A 21,992-nucleotide genomic window follows, 5' to 3' on the forward strand; every position below is an offset into this window, starting at 1 on the left:
CGACCGTCATAAATACGAACCGGTTGCCGAGCGTCCGAATTTTGATCGTTACATCGTGGAGATGCCGCAATGGTGCTACGGGTGAAAAACGGTCAAGTCACTTCTTTTAGGGCTGTTGGGACTTGAAACGGCCAGTAAATGAATGGCTGTAAGCCGAGGAGCAGCTGTGCACTCAAGTCCTGGGAGGGCATCTTGCCGGCGGTGTGAAAATCAGAATATTCAGCACGTTCTTGGCAATTTCTGCTCGCAAAACTCCGAGGTTCGTTCTTGTCTTTCAAAAATACGTCCATTTAGGGCAGGGATCCTCAAACTTGGCCACTTGCAAGACTGGTGGACTTCAACTGGCTGGGGAATTCTGGGAGTTGAAGTCCACCAGTCCTCAAGTGGCCAAGTTTGAGGATCCCTGATTAAGTATCTTTTAAGGCTTCTTAAACTTTCTCCCTTCTTTGCTTCCACAAGAGCAAATCAAAGGAGAAGGCAGTGATGAGGGGTGCAGTGCAAAAATCCCACTTTGGGGGGGCCTTTCTTTCCCTTACGGACACGGGCTGCCAAAGTCCGAGGGAACTCTGGGAGGTAAATCTCCCAAAAGCTAAATGGAGGTTTCGCACTCAGCTCTGGCCTTTGGTGAGCACCCCTTTCCTGCCCAAATCTCTCCCCCTGTAGCCCTTCCCCCCCAATCTGTTTTTCACCCATGCTGTTAAACAGCTGAATACATAGCTACCCTTTGGAATAAGTGGAGAAAGAAAGAAAGAAAGAAAGAAAGAAAGAAAGAAAGAAAGAAAGAAAGAAAGAAAGAAAGAAAGAAAGAAAGAAAGAAAGAAAGAAAGAAAGAAAGAAAGAAAGAAAGAAAGAAAGAAAGAAAGAAAGAAAGAAGTGAGAAAAAGAAAAGAAAGGGAGGAAGGAAGAGAGAAAGAAAGAAAGAAAGAAAGAAAGAAAGAAAGAAAGAAAGAAAGAAAGAAAGAAAGAAAGAAAGAAAGGAAGGAAGGAAGGAAGGAAGGAAGGAAGGAGGGACGGGGAGGGAGAAAGGAAAAAGAAAGAAAGAAAGAAAGAAAGAAAGAAAGAAAGAAAGAAAGAAAGAAAGAAAAGAAAGAAAAAGAAAGAAAGAAAGAAAGAAAGAAAGAAAGAAAGAAAGAAAGAAAGAAAGAAAGAAAGAAAGAAAGAAAGAAAGAAAGAAAAGAGGGAGGGAGGAAAAAATAAAGAAAAATAAATAAATAAATAAAGGGGAGGGAAAGAAAAAGAAAGAAACGGAAAGAAAAAGAAAGAGGGAAAGGGAAAGAAAAAAAAGAAAAAGGGAGGAAGGAAAGAAAAAAGAAAAACAAAGAAAGAAAAAGGAAGGAAAGGAGAAAGACAGAAAGAAAAAGGGAGGAAGGAAGGAAGGAAAGAAGAAAAGAAGAAAGAAAGAAAGAAAAGAAACGAACCAACCAACCCAAGGCTTTAAATCCAAATCAGAAGCCAGGCCAAGCGAAGAAGAACGGATGCAACGAAAGTCGGTTTATTACTGGCAAGGAGGCTTTTGAAGGGGGGGGGGGAGGCTTCGCAACGGTAGAGCAAAGTCAAGTCTCTAAAGTTGCGTTTCCCAGCTCAGGGACTTTTTTTTTATTTTTTTTAAATGTGGACTTCAACTCCCAGAATTCCCCTGCCTGCCTGCCTGCTTGCTGGCTGGGCATTTTGGAAGTTGGAAGTCCGGCCATGCCGGCTGGGGAATTCTGGCTGTCGAGAACCTTGGCCAGTTTAAGATGTGGACTTCAACTCCCAGCATGCCCCAACAGGCGTGAACTTTAATCCCCAGCATGCCTCAGCCAGCAGGGTGGAGGGACACCAACTCCCCAATACCTCCGCCAGCTTGGCTAGACTTCAACTCCCAGGATTCACTCTGGCTGGGGGGGGGGTTCTGGGAGTCGAAGTCCACCCATCTGGATTTCGAAATCCTCCAGGCAGAGAAACACTGCACCTGACGGACAGCCAGGCCTCAGGCAGGGCAAAGAAAGGTGCTTTCGAGATGCCACCAGAGATCGTGTGATTGAGGAAAAAGCCTTTTTTTGGGTAGGGGGGGGTGTTGTCTACTTTCCCAGGCTTAATTCAAATTTTAAACTTTAAACCTAGGTTTAGCCACCCAGAGCTTCAAACCACCAGGTGGGTCGGCCAAAGTTGCGTCTTTGGAAGTGCTCGGAAAAAACCCGACCCCCCCCAGCCCCCCCTCCTTTTTTTTTTTTTAACAAGAGGGAGCGGGAAACGAACCTCCCACTCAAACCTCATGCAGACCTTCGGTTTGGGTCAAGCCGCAAAACGGAAGCAGGGTCTCCTGATGCCAGAAAACAAGGCTTTCTGCAAACCAGCATCGGGAGGAACACGACTCTGTCGAAACGCCCCCACTCCACTCCGCCCCCACCCCTGAATACCAAAAGTCGTTTTGGAGGACACGGCAACCATCTCCTCTTGCGCCAGACGTTTTGTGCGTAAATCTGGGCACCCGCAAAAAATAATAAACCAAGATGGGGAATCCTGGCCTGGCGGGCTTGTGGAGGCCCCCATCGTAGATGTTGGGTCAGAAAGAGTGACGGGCGCCGTTCGTTTCGCGCTCTGCCTGCCCCAAAGCAGGGTGTGCGTTTGGAAACACTGCTGCAACACAACCCCACACCAAGAACGGATGGGGCTGGAGAGCCAATTGGGGGGGGGAATACCCCACCAGGCAGCCAAAAGTTCTCTCTGGCCCCTGGCGCTCAGCTTGGACTCAAAGCAAGGAGCGCCCTTTCCTTCCTCTGGAGAGTTCATCACATAGTCCTCGACTTACGACCGCAATGGAGTCCACAATTTCTGTTGCTAAGGGAGACGGTGGTGAAATGACTTTTGAACTATTTTACGACCTTTCCGGAGGCAGCCGTTATGCGAATCACCGGTCGTTAAGTGAATCTGGCTTCCCCCGTTGATTTTGCTGGTCAGGTCACAAAGGGGAATCGGGTGACCCCGGGACGCAGCGACCGTCATAAATGTGAGTTAGCTACCAAGCGTTGGGCAGGCCGCAACGATTGTGGGGAAAATGGCCACCGCTCGCTTTTTCCCGTGAGGTTGTAACTTTAGCTGTCACTAAACAAAGAGTTATAAGTCGAGGACTACCTGTAGATTTAAATAGATTTTTTTTCGGGGGGGGGGGGGAATCCACCAGTTCTGCCACCGGGCCTTCTAGCCACATGGGGGAGGGGCCTGCTCCTGAAACGACGAATGCCGCTCGCAGTGTCGGTCCACCCATTACCGTAACCAGCTCGGATCCCAAGGCCTTCACTGCAAGTGAGATTTATAATCTCGGAGTCACCTCGGGGGAGGGGGGGGAGGAAGGCTCCGGATTGTGGCCCCTGTCTGTCTCCCGCACCGACCGGAGAGAACTCCTGGTCCCCACAACTGTGCCAGCAGTAGACCGGCGACGTCTAGCCGGGAATCTCGGAAAAGCTGCGTGGCTCGCGAAGGGCTACTTTGCCCCGGTGGCGTTCTTGGAGCGTAAGAAATACTGATCGGCTCGTCCCTTCGTCTGCTCCAGTGTCCGGCTCTCCCGCTCAAACTGCCGCTGGAGCTGCACAGCCAGCTGCCGGTCGGCCTCCTCCTGCTGCAGTCTCTGCTCCGTCACGCTCCGGGGCCGCCGCCTCTTCCGTCGCAGCGAGTCAGAGGCTGGAGGGCCTTTGCAACGGGCAGCCGACGGCCTCAACCGCTTGACCGAAGGGTCCAAGTGCTTGGTTTTGCAGGGCCGCTTCCGGCCGCGCCGCAGAGAGGGGGTCTCCTCGCCGAGCCCCCTCTCGAGACGGAGGCCGTTGGAGAGACGGCGCAGTTCGCTCTCGTCCCAGTAGCGACGCGGCTTCCGCTCGGCCGGAAGGGAGCCGTTCTCCAAGGCCGGGTTGACTCGGACAACTTTACGGGCCAGCGACGTTTTGGCGTCGTAGTGAAGGCAGGGCCCCGCCAGACGGGGAGCAGTTTTTGCTTCGGCGAGCTCAGAAATCCTGGAATTGGGGGGCTTCTCGGGGGCTCTTGGCGGGAGGATTTGGGGAGTCAGCTCCATCGCCTCCGAGTCTCTCCGACTGTTTGCAGAACAGTCACGCTTGGCCAGAGAGAGGAGAGGGAGAGAGTCTGGCAAGGTGACAAAGCTGGACATCGGCAAAGGACACTTGACCGGGACGGGGAGGTTGGGAGCCAGGAAATCTTCACCCAGCTCGGGAGCCGAGGTCGTCAAGGTGGCCTTGGAGAGGGTCTTCTTGACCTGGCGTTCCTGGAAGATCTGTTCCCACTTCTTCAGGATCCGAGGGCTGGCTTCATACGTGGTGGGCTTCTGCAGGCTCCTGGTCAAGTTCCTGGGGGTGGACTTGATGATGAGAGGGCTCAGCACGCGCCCATCCGGCAGCTGCTTGGGGGGCGTGCAGGGCGAGCAGACAATGGGCTTGAAGTGGGTCAGCTCCTCAGAGATGCTGTCATTGCTCTCGGGGCTGATCGAGCGCTCCTGCCTGGGCAGGACGGAGAACGAAGAGGGCGCCTGGTGAGAGAGCACCAGACGCTTCTCGGCGGTCAGGTCCGGAGCAGAGAGACAGCGGTTGTTCTGGGTGGAGGAGAGGACGCCCACGAGGGAAACCGAGGCACCAGCGGTGGGGTTGGCCTGCAAGAGAAGCAGTTTCAGTCAGCGATGGCACCACAAAAGGGAAGTCTGTGGAGATTCTCCGTCATCCAGATCGCGGTTGTCTCAAAGGTGCTTTTTCAGGAGGCAACTGGACTGCCTTGTTTTTCCTTCAAGGTGTTTCGCTTCTCATCCCAGAAGCTTCTTCGGCTCTGACTGGATGGTGGGGAACGGCAGGATTTATAGTCTTTGCAGGAAAAATTGGTCATTTGCATCCTTTTGGAGGGTCGTTGAGGCCACTTGGAGGTTTACCTCAGGATCACCTGAGTAGTGCAAATGGGTGGGGAGCCTTCTTGGAACTGCTGAAAGGACCGCGTTCCACACCCATTTGCACCACTCAGGTGACCCCGAGGACACAGACAAACCTCCAAGTGGCCTCAACGACTCTGTAAAAAGAATGCAAACGACCGGCTGTCTGGAAGGAGTATAAATCCTTCCACTCCCCACCATTCAGTCAGAACCTGAAGAAGCTCCTTGGATGAGAAGCGAAACGTCTTCAAATAACAAGAAGAAAGTCCAGCTGCCTCTTGAAAAAGCACCTTTGGGACCCAAAACGGGAGATAAATTCAGAACCACAGGGGAGAGCGAGGAAGGGGACGCAGGGTTGATTCTCATCGCCTTTCCCACAAAATTAAATTATTAAAGAAAAGGTAGTCGTTGATTTACAGTCTCCGGCAGGCATGTGACTGCAATTCTACATATTTCCAGTGTTTGGCAAAATTTTGCTTTACTTCCAGTTCTCCGTAAAATCCAACCTATGGTGAATTCTTGGTTCACTCAATGACTTTACAGTTACTGGAAAAAGGGTCATAAAGTTAGATCGGTCGCGTGGCTGACTCATTTTACAACCTTTATGACATAGAAGAGGGACCTTCAAACTTGGTCCTTTGATGACTTGTGGACTTCAACTCCCAGAATTCCTCAGCCAGGCACGTTGGCTGAGGAATATCTGGGAGTTGAAGTCCACAAGTCATCAAAGGGCCAAGTTTGAAGACTCCCTGACATAGAACAATAATGGACAGGCTCCGTCACGGTCTACACGTACACAGCTAGTATCCTCTTAGGAATTCCTTTTAGAGGAAAACTCGAGATATTTTTTTTTTGTAAGACAACAATGATTTTCCCCACGTATCACAAAGATCCTGGTACCTTTGTTCGGAAGGGAGCCGATCTCTGCCTGCTTTTCGATCGATCCTCCAGCGTATCGTTGCAACTTTGACTCCTTTCGACTTTGGAGCTAAAATTTCTACGGAGATTTTGCAAAAGGAAAAAAAAGGGGGGGGGAATTGGGGGGGAAAAGAACAACATTAGCCGGTTTATTTAAGCCACGCATTTAAGCCAGTTTATTTATTGCCATTATTAAAACACCGGCCTGCCCTTTGAAATACAGCAAGTCCTCGGCAGTTTGTTTAGTGACCGTCTGAAGTTACAACGGCAGTGGGGGAAAAAAGGGACTTAGGACCTTTCTTCAGAGTTACGACCGTTGCAGCATCCCCATGGTCACGTGATCAAAATTCAAATGCTTGGCAACTGGCTTGTACTTATGTCTGTTGCAGTGTCCCGGGACATTTTGCGACCTTTCGGAAAGCAGAGTCAGGGGGGGGGGGAAGTTGGATTCGTTTAACAACCGCACTACCAGCTTAACAACTGTGGCAATCCACTTCACATCTGTGGTCATAAAATGGGGCAAAATTCACTTCACAGCCGTCCTGCTTAGCCACGGAAATTTGTCGTCGTAAGTCAAGGACTGCCTGCCATTCAGCCAGTCATTCGTCTGAAAACCAGCCTCCTTTTTTAAAAAAATTATTCCTTTGCTTATTAAATGTAGAGGCCGCCCTCCTTACCGATGACGGGAGTTTTTCGATCACTCGTCCACAGCTAAAACAGAAGCTCAGGGGAGACTCACCCGGCCAACGAGGTGATGGAGTAGGCGTTGCCCTTAGAGACGAAAGCCGACCGATACGCGGGTCGGCCCTGGAAAGGCTCCTCGTTCTCCGAATCTGACAGGCACTCGGGAAACTGCCGGTAAGCAAAGAAAAATCAGGGATTATGTCAAGGTTTAATGATTTAACAGCTTATGTAAAGATGTAATGTGGATGATGCAATAATAGGCATGATTCTGCAGGTGTGCGTATCCCTTTAAGAGTCTGAGTATAAAAGGGAAGGTTTTTTTGCTGGAGTCTTCTCTCTCTTCTGTTTGACTGCTGTAACTGCTGTGTATTGGAGTTTGCTGTTTCACCACTTGTATGTGTCTTGTTTCTAGTGTACATTTCTAGCTAGCGTAACATAAACCATCCTTCAATTAGAAACCACTGTTGACTGTATTTACTCCTGGGTTACCTCAGCGCAATAACACTGCGCATGCTCTGACAGATTGGGTATGGCTAGTTTAATGGAAAGGAAGACCAGGGGAGACAGATCGCGGTCTTTCGGGATTGGAGGGTCTACGGCGATTCTCCCGCCATCCGAGTCATGGTTGTCCCAAAGATGCTTTCTCACAAGACAACTGGATTTTCTTTTTTCTTCTTTTGCTTTTTTTCTGGACCGGCTGTCTGCAAGGAGTATAAATCCTTCCATTTCCCCACTGTCCAGTCAGAACTGAAGAAGCTTCCTGGATGAGGGGCGAAACGTCTTCGAAGAAAAACACCCAAGGAAGTCCAGTTGCCTCCTGAAATAAAGCACCTTTGGGACAGTATCGGAGGGGTTGCCCCAGAGAAAATTCTAGAAAGGTTGTTGTGAAAATCAACTAAGACGATTAGGGGGTTGGAGGGTAAAACATATGAAGGACGGTTGCAGGAATTGGGGATGTCTAGTTTAATGAAGAGAAGGACTGGGGTGTTGCGATAGGAAGCCTTCCAATATTTGAGGGGCTGCCACAAAGAAAGGGGGGGTTCCACCTCTTCTCCAAAGCCCCTGAAGAAGGCAGGACAAGAAGCCACAGATGGAAACCCATCAAGGAGAGAAGCAACCTGGAACTAAGGAGAAACTTCCTGACAGTGGGAACGATTAACCAGGGGAACAGCTTTGCCACCAGAAGGTGTGAATGCTCCAACACTGGAAGCTTTTAAGAAGAGGCTGGACAGCCATTTGCCTGAAATGGTATAGGTTTCCTGCCTGAGCAAGGGGTTGGACTAGATGACCTCCAAGGTCCCTTCCAACATCATCATCATCATCATTATTATGTCTAGTTTAACGAAGAGAAGGACCAGGGGTGACATGATAGCAGTCTTCCAGTATCTCAGGGGCTGCCCCAAAGAAGAGGCAGTCAAGCCACTCTCCAAAGCGCCTGAAGGCAGAACAAGAAGCCACGGATGGAAACTCATCAAGGAGAGAAGCAACCTGGAACTAAGGAGAAACTTCCTGACAGTGAGGACAATTAACCAGTGGAACCACCAGCCTCCAGAAGTGGTGAATGCTCCAACACTGGAAGTTTTTAAGAAGAGAACGGACAGCCATTTGTCCAAAATGGTACACAGTTTCCTGCCTGAGCAGGGGGTTGGACTAGATGACCTCCAAGGTCCCTTCCAACTCTGTTCTTCCTTCCTTCCTTCCTTCCTTCCTTCCTTCCTTCCTTCCTTCTCCACTGCTGGAGGTATTTAAGAAGAGACTGGACAGCCACTTGTCTGAATGGCATAGGTCAGTGATGGCGAACCTTTTAGAGACCGAGTGCCCAAACTGCAACCCAAAACCCACTTATGTATCGTCGGGGGCCAGGTGGACGTGGCCCATTAGGTGGGCGTGGCCCATTGGGTGCGCGTGGCTGCAGTGGTAACGGGACTAAAAAGTTCAATCAATTCCAACTTTGTGAGATTTTTTTTTCCCCGCGAGGTTAAAATTGATTGATTGAACCTTTTTTTTTTTTGCACTCGGCAGCAGAGGCCTAAAGCGAAAAAGTTTTATAAAACCCAGCTGGGACTGGGGTAAAGGCATGTGTGCCCACAGAGAGGGCTCTGTGTGCCACCTGTGGCACGCGTGCCATAGGTTCGCCACCACGGGCATAGGTTCTCCTGCTTGAGCAGGGGGTTGGACTAGAAGACCCCCAAGGTCCCTTCTACTGTTTAACCAATAAATAAATAAAAAGGTGAAAGATGTACCGGTTTGGCAAAGAAGCCGAGTGGATCCATCGGTCAACTTACATGTTCGTGGCTGACTCTGCCCATCAGGGATTCCTCTTTCTTCTGATCGTCTGTCCTTCTCCTGTCCACCTCGGCCTCGTCCGCCATCAGCTTGTGAATCGAATCCTCCGACTTCTTCTCTTCTGCCCATTTTTCATGTCTCAGCTAAGGAATCAAGGAAAACCAGGGTGATTTTGTAAGAGGAGGAGGAGGAGGAGGAGGAAGAAGAGGAGCAACAGTGGGTCCTGGGATGAGGATTTGATTGTGTAAACGGGGGCCCCTTTTGACGCCTCCAAAGATGCTTTTTTTTTTCAGGAGGCTGCCTTGGTTTTCTTTGAAGACGTTTCACTTCTCATCCAGGAAGCTTCCTCAGGTTCTGACTGGATGGTGGGGAATGGAAGGATTTATACTCCTTCCAGAGAGCTGGTTGTTTGCCTTCTTTTAGAGGGTCGTTGAGGCCACTTGGATGTCACCTCTGTGTCACAATTGAACAGCCCTCTCTCAACAGAGGGGGAGGGATACAACACCATCTATCTCCAGTCTACAACACGGTCCTTTCAACAGTTCCAAGAAGACTCCACACCCCTTTGCACCACTCAGGTGACCCTGAGGACACAAGTAAACCTCCAAGTGGCCTCAACGACCCTCTAAAAGGATGCAAATGACCAGGTTTTTTTGCAAGGAGTATAAATCCTTCCATTCCCCTCCATCCGGTCACAGCTGAAGAAGCTTCTTGGATGAGAAGCGAAAGGTCTTCAAAGAAAAGGCTCCACACCCACTTGCACCACTCAGGTGACCCTGAGGACACAAGTAAACCTCCAAGTGGGCCTCAACGACCCTCTAAAAAGGATGCAAATGACCAGCTGTCTGCAAGGAGTATAAATCCTTCCACTCCCCACCATTTAGTCAGAACCTGAAGAAGCTTCTGGGATGAGAAGGGAAATGTCTTCAAAGCATAATAAGAAAGTTCCATGAGGACACAGATAAACCTCCAGGTAGCCTCAACGACCCTCTAAAAAGGATGCAAATGACCAGCTGTCTGCAAGGAGTATAAATCCTTCCACTCCCCACCATTTAGTCAGAACCTGAAGAAGCTTCTGGAATGAGAAGGGAAATGTCTTCAAAGCATAATAAGAAAGTTCCATGAGGACACAGGTAAACCTTCAGGTGGCCTCAATGAAAGAAGGCAAATGACCAGCTGTCTGCAAGGAATCTAAATCCTTCCCTTCCCCACCATCCAATCAGAGCTGAAGAAGCTTCTTGGATGAGAACTTTGTTCCCTCCGGAGTCAAAGTTTTAGGAAATTCCCTACGACCGACAGTGCAGTCCACAATTTCCGTTGCTAAGGGAGACGGTTGTTAAGAGAGTTTGGCCCCGTTTTACGACCCTCCTTGCCACCGTTAAGTGAGTCACTGCGGGTGGGAAGTTAGTAATACGCCTGTCAATTGACTCTGCCTTCCCCCATTTCGCTTGTTGGAAAGTCGCAAAAAGGGACCCACGTGACCCCGGGACACCGCAACCGTCGTAAGTACGAGTCAGTTGCCAAGCATCGGAATTTTGATCATGTGACTGTTGGGGACGCTGCAGCGGCCGTCAGTGTAGAAAAACGGGCGCAGGTCACTTTTCCCAGTGCTGTGGTAACTCTGAACGGTCCCTAAAGGAACGGCTGTAAGTCGAGGACTGCCTGCAAATACATTGGATAAATAAAATTTACCTTTCGCAAGTGGCTTTTATATTCCTCCTGAACTTCTCCGTGCTTGGCCAAGCTGATGGGCGTTCTGAAGATAAAATCTACCCAAAAGAAAAAGTAAATGTTTATTGAGCATTTTGAGTCCACTCAAAAGTGGCGGCCAAAAGGCAACCCCCTTACAATTAAGATCGTCCTCGACTTACGACTACAATGGAGACTGGAACCTGCACGTCTAAACACTGCGGTCAATGAAGTGAACCATTACACGGCCACACCAAATTTTACAACCCTTTTTCCGCTTGGGGTCGTTAAGCGGATCCCGCGTCCTCCACTGATTTTACCAGCCGGAAAATCATTCAGGAAGGTCACCAAGGGGCGATCACCAAGGGACACACACCCCAGGATGCTGAAAGCGTCGTAAAATTGAGGAGTCAGCTGCCGAAATGCCCCGATCTCAGGGACGCACTGACAGTCGTAAGTGCAAGGACTAGTTGCAAGTCGCTTATTTTAGTGCTGTCCTAACTTGGAATGGACACTATCTGAATGGTCACAAGTTGAGGACCAGCTGAATCCGACATGCAGGTAGTCCTCAACAACTGTTTGTTTAGTGACCATTCGACGCTGAAAAACCGGACTTATGAACATTTTTCACATTTACAACTCTTTGCAGCATCCCCGTGGTCACGTGATCAAAATTCAGCCATTATGTCAACTTGAGTTGATATAATTAGAAATGTACTAGCTTGAATACAAGACACCAGCCTGCTACCGGCCCTGCAGAAAAGGCAGGGACAACCCCTTTACAAACGGCAAGAGGCTGGAATTAAGCCTGCCAAATTTATAACATAAAACAGAGCAAAACAAGACACCAACCATGAAACAGGAGCTATGAAACAGGAACTATTAAAGCGGTTGCCTTCAGCAAACCAGCCCTCCCACACATTCCCCTTTTCTACAGTTCAGGGTGTGGCTTCTCTCTGCCTCCTTCCGAGAAGCCCCATTGCCTTCCTCTGTTTACTCCTGATTGACTGCCTCCTGCGTCAGGCGTCCTTGAACAGGGCCAGCTGTGGGTCATCTTCATCCACGCTGTCAGGCTCACACAGCTGGGTCTGCGTCGTGACCAAATGAGAGGGGCCTGGCTGAGGACTCTCATCAAGCTCTTCAACACCCCCCTCCTCCTCCTCCTCTGAGTCATCCGACCCAACTGCCGAACCCACAGGCTGACCCTGAATCACAACACCGGTGATCATCTCCGTTTCAAAGCCGAAGAGCCAGCGCTTGTCCGAGGACGTCTCCGTGGTCATGTGGCCGGCATGACTAGACACCAAAGGCGCACAGAACGCTGTTACCTTCCCACCGGAGTGGTCCCTATTTTTCTACTTGCCTTTTTACGTGCTTTCGAACTGCTAGGTTGGCAGAAGCTGGGACGAGTAACAGGCGCTCACTCTGTTATGCAGCACTCGGGATTCGACCCGCCAAACTGCCGACCTTCTGATCGACAAGCTCAGCGTCCTAACCCACTGAGCCACCACGTCCCTTATAATATCAATAATATCAGTTTAAAACACCTTTTCTAACCAAAACGTATCTTAATTGCATTTGCACTCAATATCCATTTATTCGGTCAGTATCCCATTTCCGCTTTTTTCCGGTTTCAATTTCCCATCCTTATTCAAAATATCCCAATCGTTTATAGTTTCAAAACAAGTTATATTTGGGTAACAAAAAGCTTCCCTTGTTCAAACCTCTTAGCATTTTCTTATTTCCCTTTCTGATTACTAGTTATAATAATATTTCTATTTCTAGCAATCTATTCTTAACCCTATTCAAACATCTAATTGATAATATAATATCCCCTCTAATGGGTCAAAGCTTCTGTTTCCTTCAGCCTTACTCGAGCTGTCTTCCTTTGCCAACTAACTTTCCCAGTCAGTGCATTTGGATCATCAAATAATTCTTCCTCTATTTTTGTGCATATTATTTTGGAGCAAAATAAACCCTAACCCAGGGGTAGGCAACCTAGGGCTCTTTTATGACTTGTGGACTTCAACTCCCAGAATTCCTGAGCCAGCATGAGGGAAACTTTGGCTCCTTCATGACTCGTGGACTTCAATTCCCAGAATTCCTCAGCCAGCATGGGGGAACTATGACCCCTTCATGACTTGTGCACTTCAACTCCCAGAATTCCTCAGCCAGCATGGGGGAACTATGGCCCCTTCATGACTGGTGGACTTCAACTCCCAGAATTCCTGAGCCAGCATGGGGGAACTATGGCCCCTTCGTGACTTGTGGACTTCAATTCCCAGAATTCCTCAGCCAGCATGGGGGAACTATGGCCCCTTCATGACTTGTGGACTTCAATTCCCAGAATTCCTCAGCCAGCATGGGGAAACTATGGCCCCTTCATGACTTGTGGACTTCAATTCCCAGAATTCCTCAGCCAGCATGGGGGAACTATGGCCCCTTCGTGACTTGTGGACTTCAATTCCCAGAATTCCTCAGCCAGCATGGGGGAACTATGACCCCTTCATGACTTGTGCACTTCAACTCCCAGAATTCCTCAGCCAGCATGGGGGAACTATGGCCCCTTCATGACTGGTGGACTTCAATTCCCAGAATTCCTCAGCCAGCATGGGGGAACTATGACCCCTTCATGACTTGTGCACTTCAACTCCCAGAATTCCTCAGCCAGCATGGGGGAACTATGGCCCCTTCATGACTGGTGGACTTCAACTCCCAGAATTCCTGAGCCAGCATGGGGGAACTATGGCCCCTTCGTGACTTGTGGACTTCAATTCCCAGAATTCCTCAGCCAGCATGGGGGAACTATGGCCCCTTCATGACTTGTGGACTTCAATTCCCAGAATTCCTCAGCCAGCATGGGGAAACTATGGCCCCTTCATGACTTGTGGACTTCAATTCCCAGAATTCCTCAGCCAGCATGGGGGAACTATGGCCCCTTCGTGACTTGTGGACTTCAATTCCCAGAATTCCTCAGCCAGCATGGGGGAACTATGACCCCTTCATGACTTGTGCACTTCAACTCCCAGAATTCCTCAGCCAGCATGGGGGAACTATGGCCCCTTCATGACTGGTGGACTTCAATTCCCAGAATTCCTCAGCCAGCATGGGGGAACTATGACCCCTTCATGACTTGTGCACTTCAACTCCCAGAATTCCTCAGCCAGCATGGGGGAACTATGGCCCCTTCATGACTTGTGCACTTCAACTCCCAGAATTCCTCAGCCAGCATGGGGGAACTATGGCCCCTTCATGACTTGTGCACTTCAACTCCCAGAATTCCTCAGCCAGCATGGGGGAACTATGGCCCCTTCGTGACTTGTGGACTTCAATTCCCAGAATTCCTCAGCCAGCATGGGGGAACTATGACCCCTTCATGACTTGTGCACTTCAACTCCCAGAATTCCTCAGCCAGCATGGGGGAACTATGGCCCCTTCATGACTTGTGGATTTCAACTCCCAGAATTCCTCAGCCAGCATGGGGGAACTATGGCCCCTTCATGACTCGTGGACTTCAATTCCCAGAATTCCTGAGCCAGCATGGGGGAACTATGGCCCCTTCGTGACTTGTGGACTTCAATTCCCAGAATTCCTCAGCCAGCATGGGGGAACTATGGCCCCTTCATGACTTGTGGACTTCAATTCCCAGAATTCCTCAGCCAGCATGGGGAAACTATGGCCCCTTCATGACTCGTGGACTTCAATTCCCAGAATTCCTCAGCCAGCATGGGGGAACTATGACCCCTTCATGACTTGTGCACTTCAACTCCCAGAATTCCTCAGCCAGCATGGGGGAAACTATGGCCCCTTCATGACTCGTGGACTTCAACTCCCAGAATTCCTGAGCTAGCATGGGGGGAACTATGGCCCCTTCATGACTGGTGGACTTCAACTCCCAGAATTCCTGAGCCAGCATGGGGAAACTTTGGCCCCTTCATGACTTGTGCACTTCAACTCCCAGAATTCCTCAGCCAGCATGGGGGAAACTATGGCCCCTTCATGACTGGTGGACTTCAACTCCCAGAATTCCTGAGCCAGCATGGGGAAACTTTGGCCCCTTCATGACTGGTGGACTTCAACTCCCAGAATTCCTGAGCCAGCATGGAGGAACTTTGGCCCCTTCATGACTGGTGGACTTCAACTCCCAGAATTCCTGAGACAGCAAGGGGGAACTTTGGCCCCTTCGTGACTTGTGGCCTTCAACTCCCAGAATTCCTGAGCCAGCACGGCTCAGCTTGGAAATCTCTCCCTTTCCCCTCAGCATGGCTGTCTCAGGAATTCTGGGACTTGAAGTCCACGAGTCATAAAAGAGCCAAGGTTGCCTAGCCCTGCCCTAACCGTAACTAAATTGCAACTCACTCTTATTTATGACGGTCACAGTGTCCCGGGGGTCCCGTGATCCCCTTTTGCGATTTATTGATTTTATTTTATTTTAATTTTTATATTGTATTGTTTTAAATTTGCCCTGTAAACCGCTCTGAGTCCTTCAGGAAAAGGGCGGTATATAAATTGAATTAAATAGATAAATAAATAAATAAAGTCAGTGAGGGAAGCCAGATTCACTTAACAACCATATTACTAACTTAACTGCAGCGATTCGCTTAGCAACCGTGGCAAGGAAAGTCATCCCCAAAAAATATTCCCCAAACACCCTCCTAATGGGAACGACCACTCTCCGCTCTGTACCTCCTGTGCCTTCAACAGCTTCAGAATTTGCACTCGCTCCCGTGGACCAAGGTCAGGTCTCGGGGGGAGGGGGAATTCTTGCAAAGGGACAGAGGACAAAGTCATCCCCCCCTCCAAAAGACCTCCAGGTGTGTCCGCGCTTGCATAGAAGGAGGTGGCTGTGCACTTATAGACACACACACACACACACACACCAGATTGGCTCTCTGCACGCTCTCTGCAGCCAGCAGGAAATGTCCCGTGCACAGCTACAAAATGGGTGTGTTTCAAGTGAGGGCACGGGTGTGCACATTTTCAGGTAGAAGCACGCGGCCCTGACACCCAGGAGGGAAAACCAGGCAGCTGTAAGTCAGGAATGTGGACGGAGATCTCGGCCAAGGGTGAGAATCCTGCCCTGTTTTGGCTTTTAGCCCCGTGGGACTCTTCTGGAGGCTCAATGGGGAAGACGTGGGAGCGATGGCAGGCTGGGGCTCAGAAAACCGGATTTAGGTAAACCAGCGTTAAAACATAAGATCTTGGGGGACCCAGCAGAGAAGACCTTAGCCAAAACATCTGGAAAGCCATTCAATTCACAAAGCGTCACTTGCTCCAATAGGGACATTTATGCGCGCTGGTGACGTTACCTAGCTTGGCCGTGAGATGTCGGCAAGAAAACAGCCAAGCTCAGAGAGCATCAAGGACCCCACATTCCTTCCTCCTCCTCCTCCTCCCCCTACTCTCTGCAAATCCGTCCTTTCTAGCACTGACGATGTTCCCTAGCTGGGTCATGAAACATCTGCAAGGAAACCACTCAGCTCAGAGAGCATCAAGGACCCCACAGTCTTCCTCCTCCTCCTCCTTCCAAACCTCCCTCCCTTCCGGCACTGATGATGTTCCCTAGTTGGGTCATGAAACGTCTGCAAGAAAAACACCCAGCTCAGAGAACACCCAGGACCCCACTGTCTGTCCTTCCTTCCTTCCTTCCTTCCTTCCTTCCTTCCTTCCTTCCTTCCGGCACTGATGATGTTCCCTAGTTGGGTCATGAAACGTCTGCAAGAAAAACACCCAGCTCAGAGAACACCCAGGACCCCACTGTCTGTCCTTCCTTCCTTCCTTCCTTCCTTCCTTCCTTCCTTCCTTCCTTCCGGCACTGATGATGTTCCCTAGTTGGGTCATGAAACGTCTGCAAGAAAAACACCCAGCTCAGAGAGCACCAAGGACCCCACAATGGCCCTCCTCCTCCTCCTCCACAAACCCCATCCCCTTCTAGTACTGATGATGTTCCCTAGTTGGGTTATGAAACGTCTGCAAGAAAACCACCAAGCTCAGAAAGCACCAAGGACCCCACAGTCCGTCCTTCCTTCCGTCCTTCCTTCCTTCCTCCCTCCCTCCCTTCTCCTCCTCCTCCTCCTCCCTTCTAGCTCTGATGATGTTCCCTAGTTGGGTCATGAAACGTCTGCAAGGAAACCACCCAGCTCAGAGGGCACCAAGGACCCCACAGTCTTTCTCTTTCTTTCTTTCTTTTTCTTTCTTTCTTTCTCTTTCTTCCTTCCTTCCTTCCTTCCTCCTAGCACTGATGACGTTACCTAGTTGGGTCATGAAACGTCTGCAAGGAAACCACCCAGCTCAGAGAGCACCTAGGAATCCACAGTCCTTCCTTCCTTCCTTCCTTCCTTCCTTCCTTCCTTCCTTCCTTCCTTCCTTCCTTCCTCCCTCCCTCCCTCCCTTCTGGCCCTGATAATGTTCCCTAGTTGGGTCACGAAACATCTGCAAGGAAACCACCCAGCTCAGAGAGCACCTAGGAATCCACAGTCCTTCCTTCCTTCCTTCCTTCCTTCCTTCCTTCCTTCCTTCCTTCCTTCCTTCCTTCCTTCCTTCCTTCCTTCCTTCCTTCCTCCCTCCCTCCCTCCCTCCCTCCCTTCTGGCCCTGATAATGTTCCCTAGTTGGGTCACGAAACATCTGCAAGGAAAGCACCCATTTCAGAGAGCACCGGGGACCCAGTGTTCAACCCTGATCTAACGAGATTCTCTTCTATTGGTACTGAGATTTATCTGTGCTTATTTCACCGGGGGGGGGGGGGGTTGCGCGTGGGAACCTTTTTCCAAAAATGCTCTCTAGCCCCCTGTGGGGAGGGGAAGCCCGCTGAGCCCCTCCCTCCCCAAATTTCCCAGCCACGTTTTTCTCCTCCTTTTAACACTGCACTGCAGTTATAGGCCCTGCCTCAAACGTGACATCAGAATGTGTGTTGTTGTTGTTTTCTTCGACTTCTCTTCCCAGATCCTAGGATAGATTGTTGAATCCGTTGTCATCTTAATCTGGGGGCACGGTGGTGGTTGCGTAGGACGGTCGCCACATTTTGGGAAGGACCGATTTACTTCCGCGTCCTGTTTTGATTGTGTAAGTTGCCCAGCCCGCTCCGACTGTGTGACTCATGCTTAGCAGTTATTTTTTAAAACACACACACACACACACACACAGAGAGAGGATTTCGCCATTTCTGCATGCGGCTAAGTCGGAAAATCCTTATGCCAGGTAGAGTCTAAACGTGCCACAAAACACACACACACACACACACACACACACACACACACACACGTTCCCACTGGCACTCCCTGGGGTGCCCTGCCCTCTTTTATTTGGCTTTTTTAAACCGAGATTAAAACTAACCCTCTTGGCCAAACTGATCCAGGCAAAGCCCTCTAGGGCTTGGCAGTTCGCAAAAATCGCCTGTGAGACATTCCTGGCTCCTCTGCTATTTTCTGGACGGCAAGATCTTTCTTTCTTTCTTTCTTTCTTTCTTTCTTTCTTTCTTTCTTTCTTTCTTTCTTTCTTTCTTTCTTTCTTTCTTTCTTTCTTTCTTTCTTTCTTTCTTTCTTTCTTTCTTTCTTTCCTTCCTTCCTTCCTTCCTTCCTTCCTTCCTTCCTTCCTTCCTTCCTTCCTAAAGGCCGGAGGATCCTGGCTAGCACAAAATCAACCTCCTTCCCAAACCCTCAGAATTACACACAAAGATAGGGAGCATCCCGGATCGGAAGAGAAGGCTGACAGAAATGGTACGGCCTTGGCTTCTGAATGGGATATTAATGGGGAATATTAATAGCCAGACCTTCTGTGGTCCGGCTAGAAAACGGGAGACGGGGAGTTCTAGTTCCGCCTTAGGCATGAAAGCTAGCTGGGTGACTCTGGGCTGATCACCAGGAGACGGTGAGTTCTAGTCCTGCCTTAGGTACGAAAGCCAGCTGGGTAACTTTGGAACAATCACCAGGAGACGGTGAGTTCTAGTCCCACTTTAGACATGAATGTCAGCTGCATGACCTTTGGCCAATCACCAGGAGACGGTGAGTTCTAGTCCCACCTTAGGTATGAAAGCCAGCTGGGTAACTTTGGAACAATCACCAGGAGACGGTGAGTTCTAGTCCCGCCTTAGGCATGAATGTCAGCTGCATGACCTTTGGGAAATCACCAGGAGACGGTAAGTTCTAGTTTTGCCCTAAGCACCAATGTCAGCTGGTGACCTTTGACCAATCACCAGGAGATGGTGAGTTCTAGTCCCGCATTAGACATGAAAGCCAGCTGGGCGACTTTGGGCCAATCACCCGGAGACGGGGAGTTCTAGTCCCACCTTAGGTACGAAAGCCAGCTGGGTAACTTTGGGCCAATCACCAGGAGACGGTGAGTTCTAGTCCCACTTTAGACATGAATGTCAGCTGGGTGACTTTGAGCCAGACCCTCTCTCTCAGCCCAACCCTCCTCACAGGGTTGTTGTTGTGGAGAAAATAGGAAGAGGAAGGCGTGTTGGGTACGTTCGCCGCCTTATTTGTAAAAACAGGAAAAGCGGGATGCAAACAAACGACATCTCCCAAAATACAAACCAGGCAGAATGTGACTTTCCGCCCTTAATGCTGCTAAGCCCATTCACAAGCACATGTGCCAGGAGCCCGCATCGGGGCCCACCCTAGGCAACGTACTGCCCTCTTGTGAGCGCACACGCTAGTGAGTCAAGCTGGAAGGACCGTCCTTCCAGCAAAGGCGGAGGAGAAGCAGCTGCTAGTAACGTTAGAAAAACGTGATTCCTCCTGTTCTCTTCATTCCAGGCCAGGGATCTCCTTGCTCTCCCGATCCAGATGGATCTGGAAAAGAGACTGCTGGTCCACCCAAGATCCATAATTGCTTCCTGTTTCTCTCTCTGGATCTGGCGAAAGGGCGGGGTGTGTGTGTGGGTATTGTAACGCTGCAAGGGTCCCACCACGATGATATTCAACACTGTTAGAACAGGGGTCTCCAAACTTGGTGACTTTAAGACACGTGGACAACAACAACAACAATAATAAAAGTTGGAAGGGACCATGGAGGTCATCTAGTCCAACCCCCTGCTCAGGCAGGAAACCCTGTACCATTTCAGACAAATGCTCTCTTAAGCCAGTGTTTCCGAAATTTGGACAATTTTTAAGATTTGTGGACTTCAACTCCCAGAGTTCCCCAGCCACAAGGAACAACACATTCTAGAATAGAAGGTAGAATTGAACGGAGCTGGAAGGGACCTCGGAGGTCTTCTAGTCCAGCCCCCTGCTCAATCAAGAGGATCTATTCTATAGCATTTCAGACAAGTGGCTGTTCTGAGCCAAAGTTCACAATCTTAACAACTAAGATGGCTGCACTTGGCAACTCCCAGAATCCCCTAGCCAGCATTACTCAAATACTGCTTCTGTAGGAAATCCTCGACTTACAACGGTCGATTTAGTGACTGTTCAAATTTACAACGGCGGTGAAAAAAAGTCACAGGACCATTTTGCACACTTACCACCATTGTGGTCTTCCTACGGTCACACGATCAAAATTTTGATGCTTGGCATCTGGTTCATATTTACGACGGTCGCAGTGTCCCGTGATCCCCTTTTGCGACCTCCTGACAAGCAAAGTCAATGGGGGAAGTCGGATTGACTTAAGGACCGTGTTACTAATTTAGCAAGTGCAGTGCTTCGGTGGAAAGGAAGGTTGTAAAATGGGAGCAAAGCTAACTTAACTCTCGCTTAGTAACCGAAATGTTGGGCTCAATGGTGGTCGTAAGTTGAGGACCTCCCGTATTTCTCAACCTTGGCAAAGTTGAAGACGGTTGGACTTCAACCCCCAGAATTCTGCAGCCAGCTCTGCTGGGGTCTTTATACCCAGCTCTGCCGGATGGGGAATTCTGGGAGTTGTAGTCCAGCCATCTTCCAAGATGCCAACGCTGCCCTGGACACACAACAACTCTCTCGTCTGCCACAAAGACCCGCATCTAGCCAACATTTGCAGATCTTGGCCTCTTTTCCCGTGAACGCCGCTGGAGATGCCCCTTTCGGGGGAGGGGGGGAAACAAGCGCGCATTCCCACGACCACCTATTGATTAACTAGCGTGCCAAGCTTGCACGCGTCAACGCGGGTTGGCCAGCAACAATCACATTCCCACGACCACTTCGAAGGATACGCGGCTGCTTGCCTTAGGCAGGCGGCTCACTCCCCGCCCGTTTCTCACTGCCCAGACTGGCTGCGGATGATGGGAAGGCGGGTGGCCGCCCAGGGTGGCTCAGCCCGCGTTCAGACGACCCCAACGGCCACTCCCCGCCCCGCTTCCAGGCGGCCAATGGCCGCGCTTCCTTCTTTCCCCCCCCCGCCACCGCCGCAGCCACGTGGACGCGCGTCTCCTCCCGTTCACACGTTACGCGCGCGGGGGCAAGCGCCAGCCACGCACCTCGCGGCGGGCCCGGCTCTCCGGCGAGGCCTCCCCGCTGGCCCGAACGCCGCGCCGGGGTCTCCGGGGCTCCGTCGGCGTCCGCGGGGCAGGCCTCGTCCCGCCGCCGCCGACCCCGGCCTCGTCGTAACGGCGGAACCGACGAGCCCGCGTCCCGCCCGCCCGCCGCCGCCGCCGCCGCCGCCGCCATCTTCTCCCGGCGGGAGGAGGACGGGGGAGGGGCGGGCCTGGCCACGCCCCCTGCTCCATATTCATGAGCGGCCCGGTCGGCGGCGGCGGCAGCGGCGCGCGCCCTGCGCTGGGGGCGGGGTGGCCGCGCCCCTCTCGTGAATATTCATGAAGCGCCGGGCTTCTCCTTGCCTGGAGAGGTGAAGCCTCGCGTGTCCCCGAAGGGTGGATGGATGGATGGACGCGTGTCTCTTGCACGTGTGCATAGTTACGCCTCCGCGACACGCGTCTGCTGAACGTCTGTCTCACGCAGACAGACTAAAAGCACCCAACGTATACTGTCAGAGTGCCAAAACAGAACCCACGATTTGATTTGATTTGATTTGATTTGATTAGACTTATATACTGCCCTTCTGCCGTAGGACTCAGGGCGGTTCACAAGGTTTTTTTAAAACAAGACAACAAATTACAAAATTAAAAACAATTAAAATGATTACACTAACCTTGAGCTAAAAACCCCAATTACAATTAAAATACAATTAAAACCCTGGTTAATACTCTCAGTCCAGGCCAGAAAGCTCGAAGAGCCAGGTCTTCAGGTCCCGGCGGAATGAGCGAAGGTCAATGGCTGTGAGGAATGGCATAAAACGGGGGTTTTCAAACTTGGCCCTTTGATGGAATGAATGAATGAACCTTTATTGTCAAAGTACAACCATGTATATACGTGGAGATTGGCTGAGCCTCCCTTCGTGCTCCCCACCACCACAACTCACGCTGACAACAAACCCACCATCTTGTTAACACCATGTGAACTTAATTGCACAACACACCGGCCTCGCAAGTCAATCGTACATTTATTTATTTATTTATTAAATTTTTATACCGCCCTTCTCCCGAAGGACTCAGGGCGGTGTACAGGGCAATAAATATCAAAATACAAAAGTTAAAAAAGATTA

The 21,992-nt window shown here is 50.4% G+C and overlaps 2 protein-coding genes across 3 annotated transcripts in view; one reads left to right on the forward strand and one right to left on the reverse strand.

Annotated features, from left to right (window-relative positions):
* PGM2L1 (phosphoglucomutase 2 like 1) overlaps window positions 1-21,992 on the forward strand; it is a 212,749-nt gene that overhangs the window by 4,891 nt on the left and 185,866 nt on the right. The gene's annotated exons all lie outside the window — the stretch shown is intronic.
* RNF169 (ring finger protein 169) lies at window positions 397-21,085 on the reverse strand. Of its 2 annotated transcripts, XM_081327840.1 has the most exons (6): window positions 20,869-21,085; window positions 10,481-10,557; window positions 8,788-8,931; window positions 6,558-6,670; window positions 5,801-5,897; window positions 397-4,633 (listed from the first exon to the last, which is right to left on the reverse strand). In XM_081327840.1, the coding sequence occupies exons 1-6, from the start codon at window positions 21,056-21,058 to the stop codon at window positions 3,464-3,466; spliced, it is 1,791 nt and encodes a 596-aa protein (XP_081183966.1). In that variant the 5' UTR covers window positions 21,059-21,085; the 3' UTR covers window positions 397-3,463. The 2 variants fall into 2 exon arrangements, with proteins under 2 accessions (XP_081183966.1, XP_081183965.1); XM_081327839.1 differs by lacking the exons at window positions 10,481-10,557; window positions 20,869-21,085 and adding an exon at window positions 15,358-20,775 and having other exon boundaries at window positions 398-4,633.

The sequence above is a fragment of the Vipera berus genome (genome assembly GCF_964194415.1).
Source record: "Vipera berus genome assembly, chromosome: 4".
Taxonomy (NCBI): Eukaryota; Metazoa; Chordata; class Lepidosauria; order Squamata; family Viperidae; genus Vipera; species Vipera berus.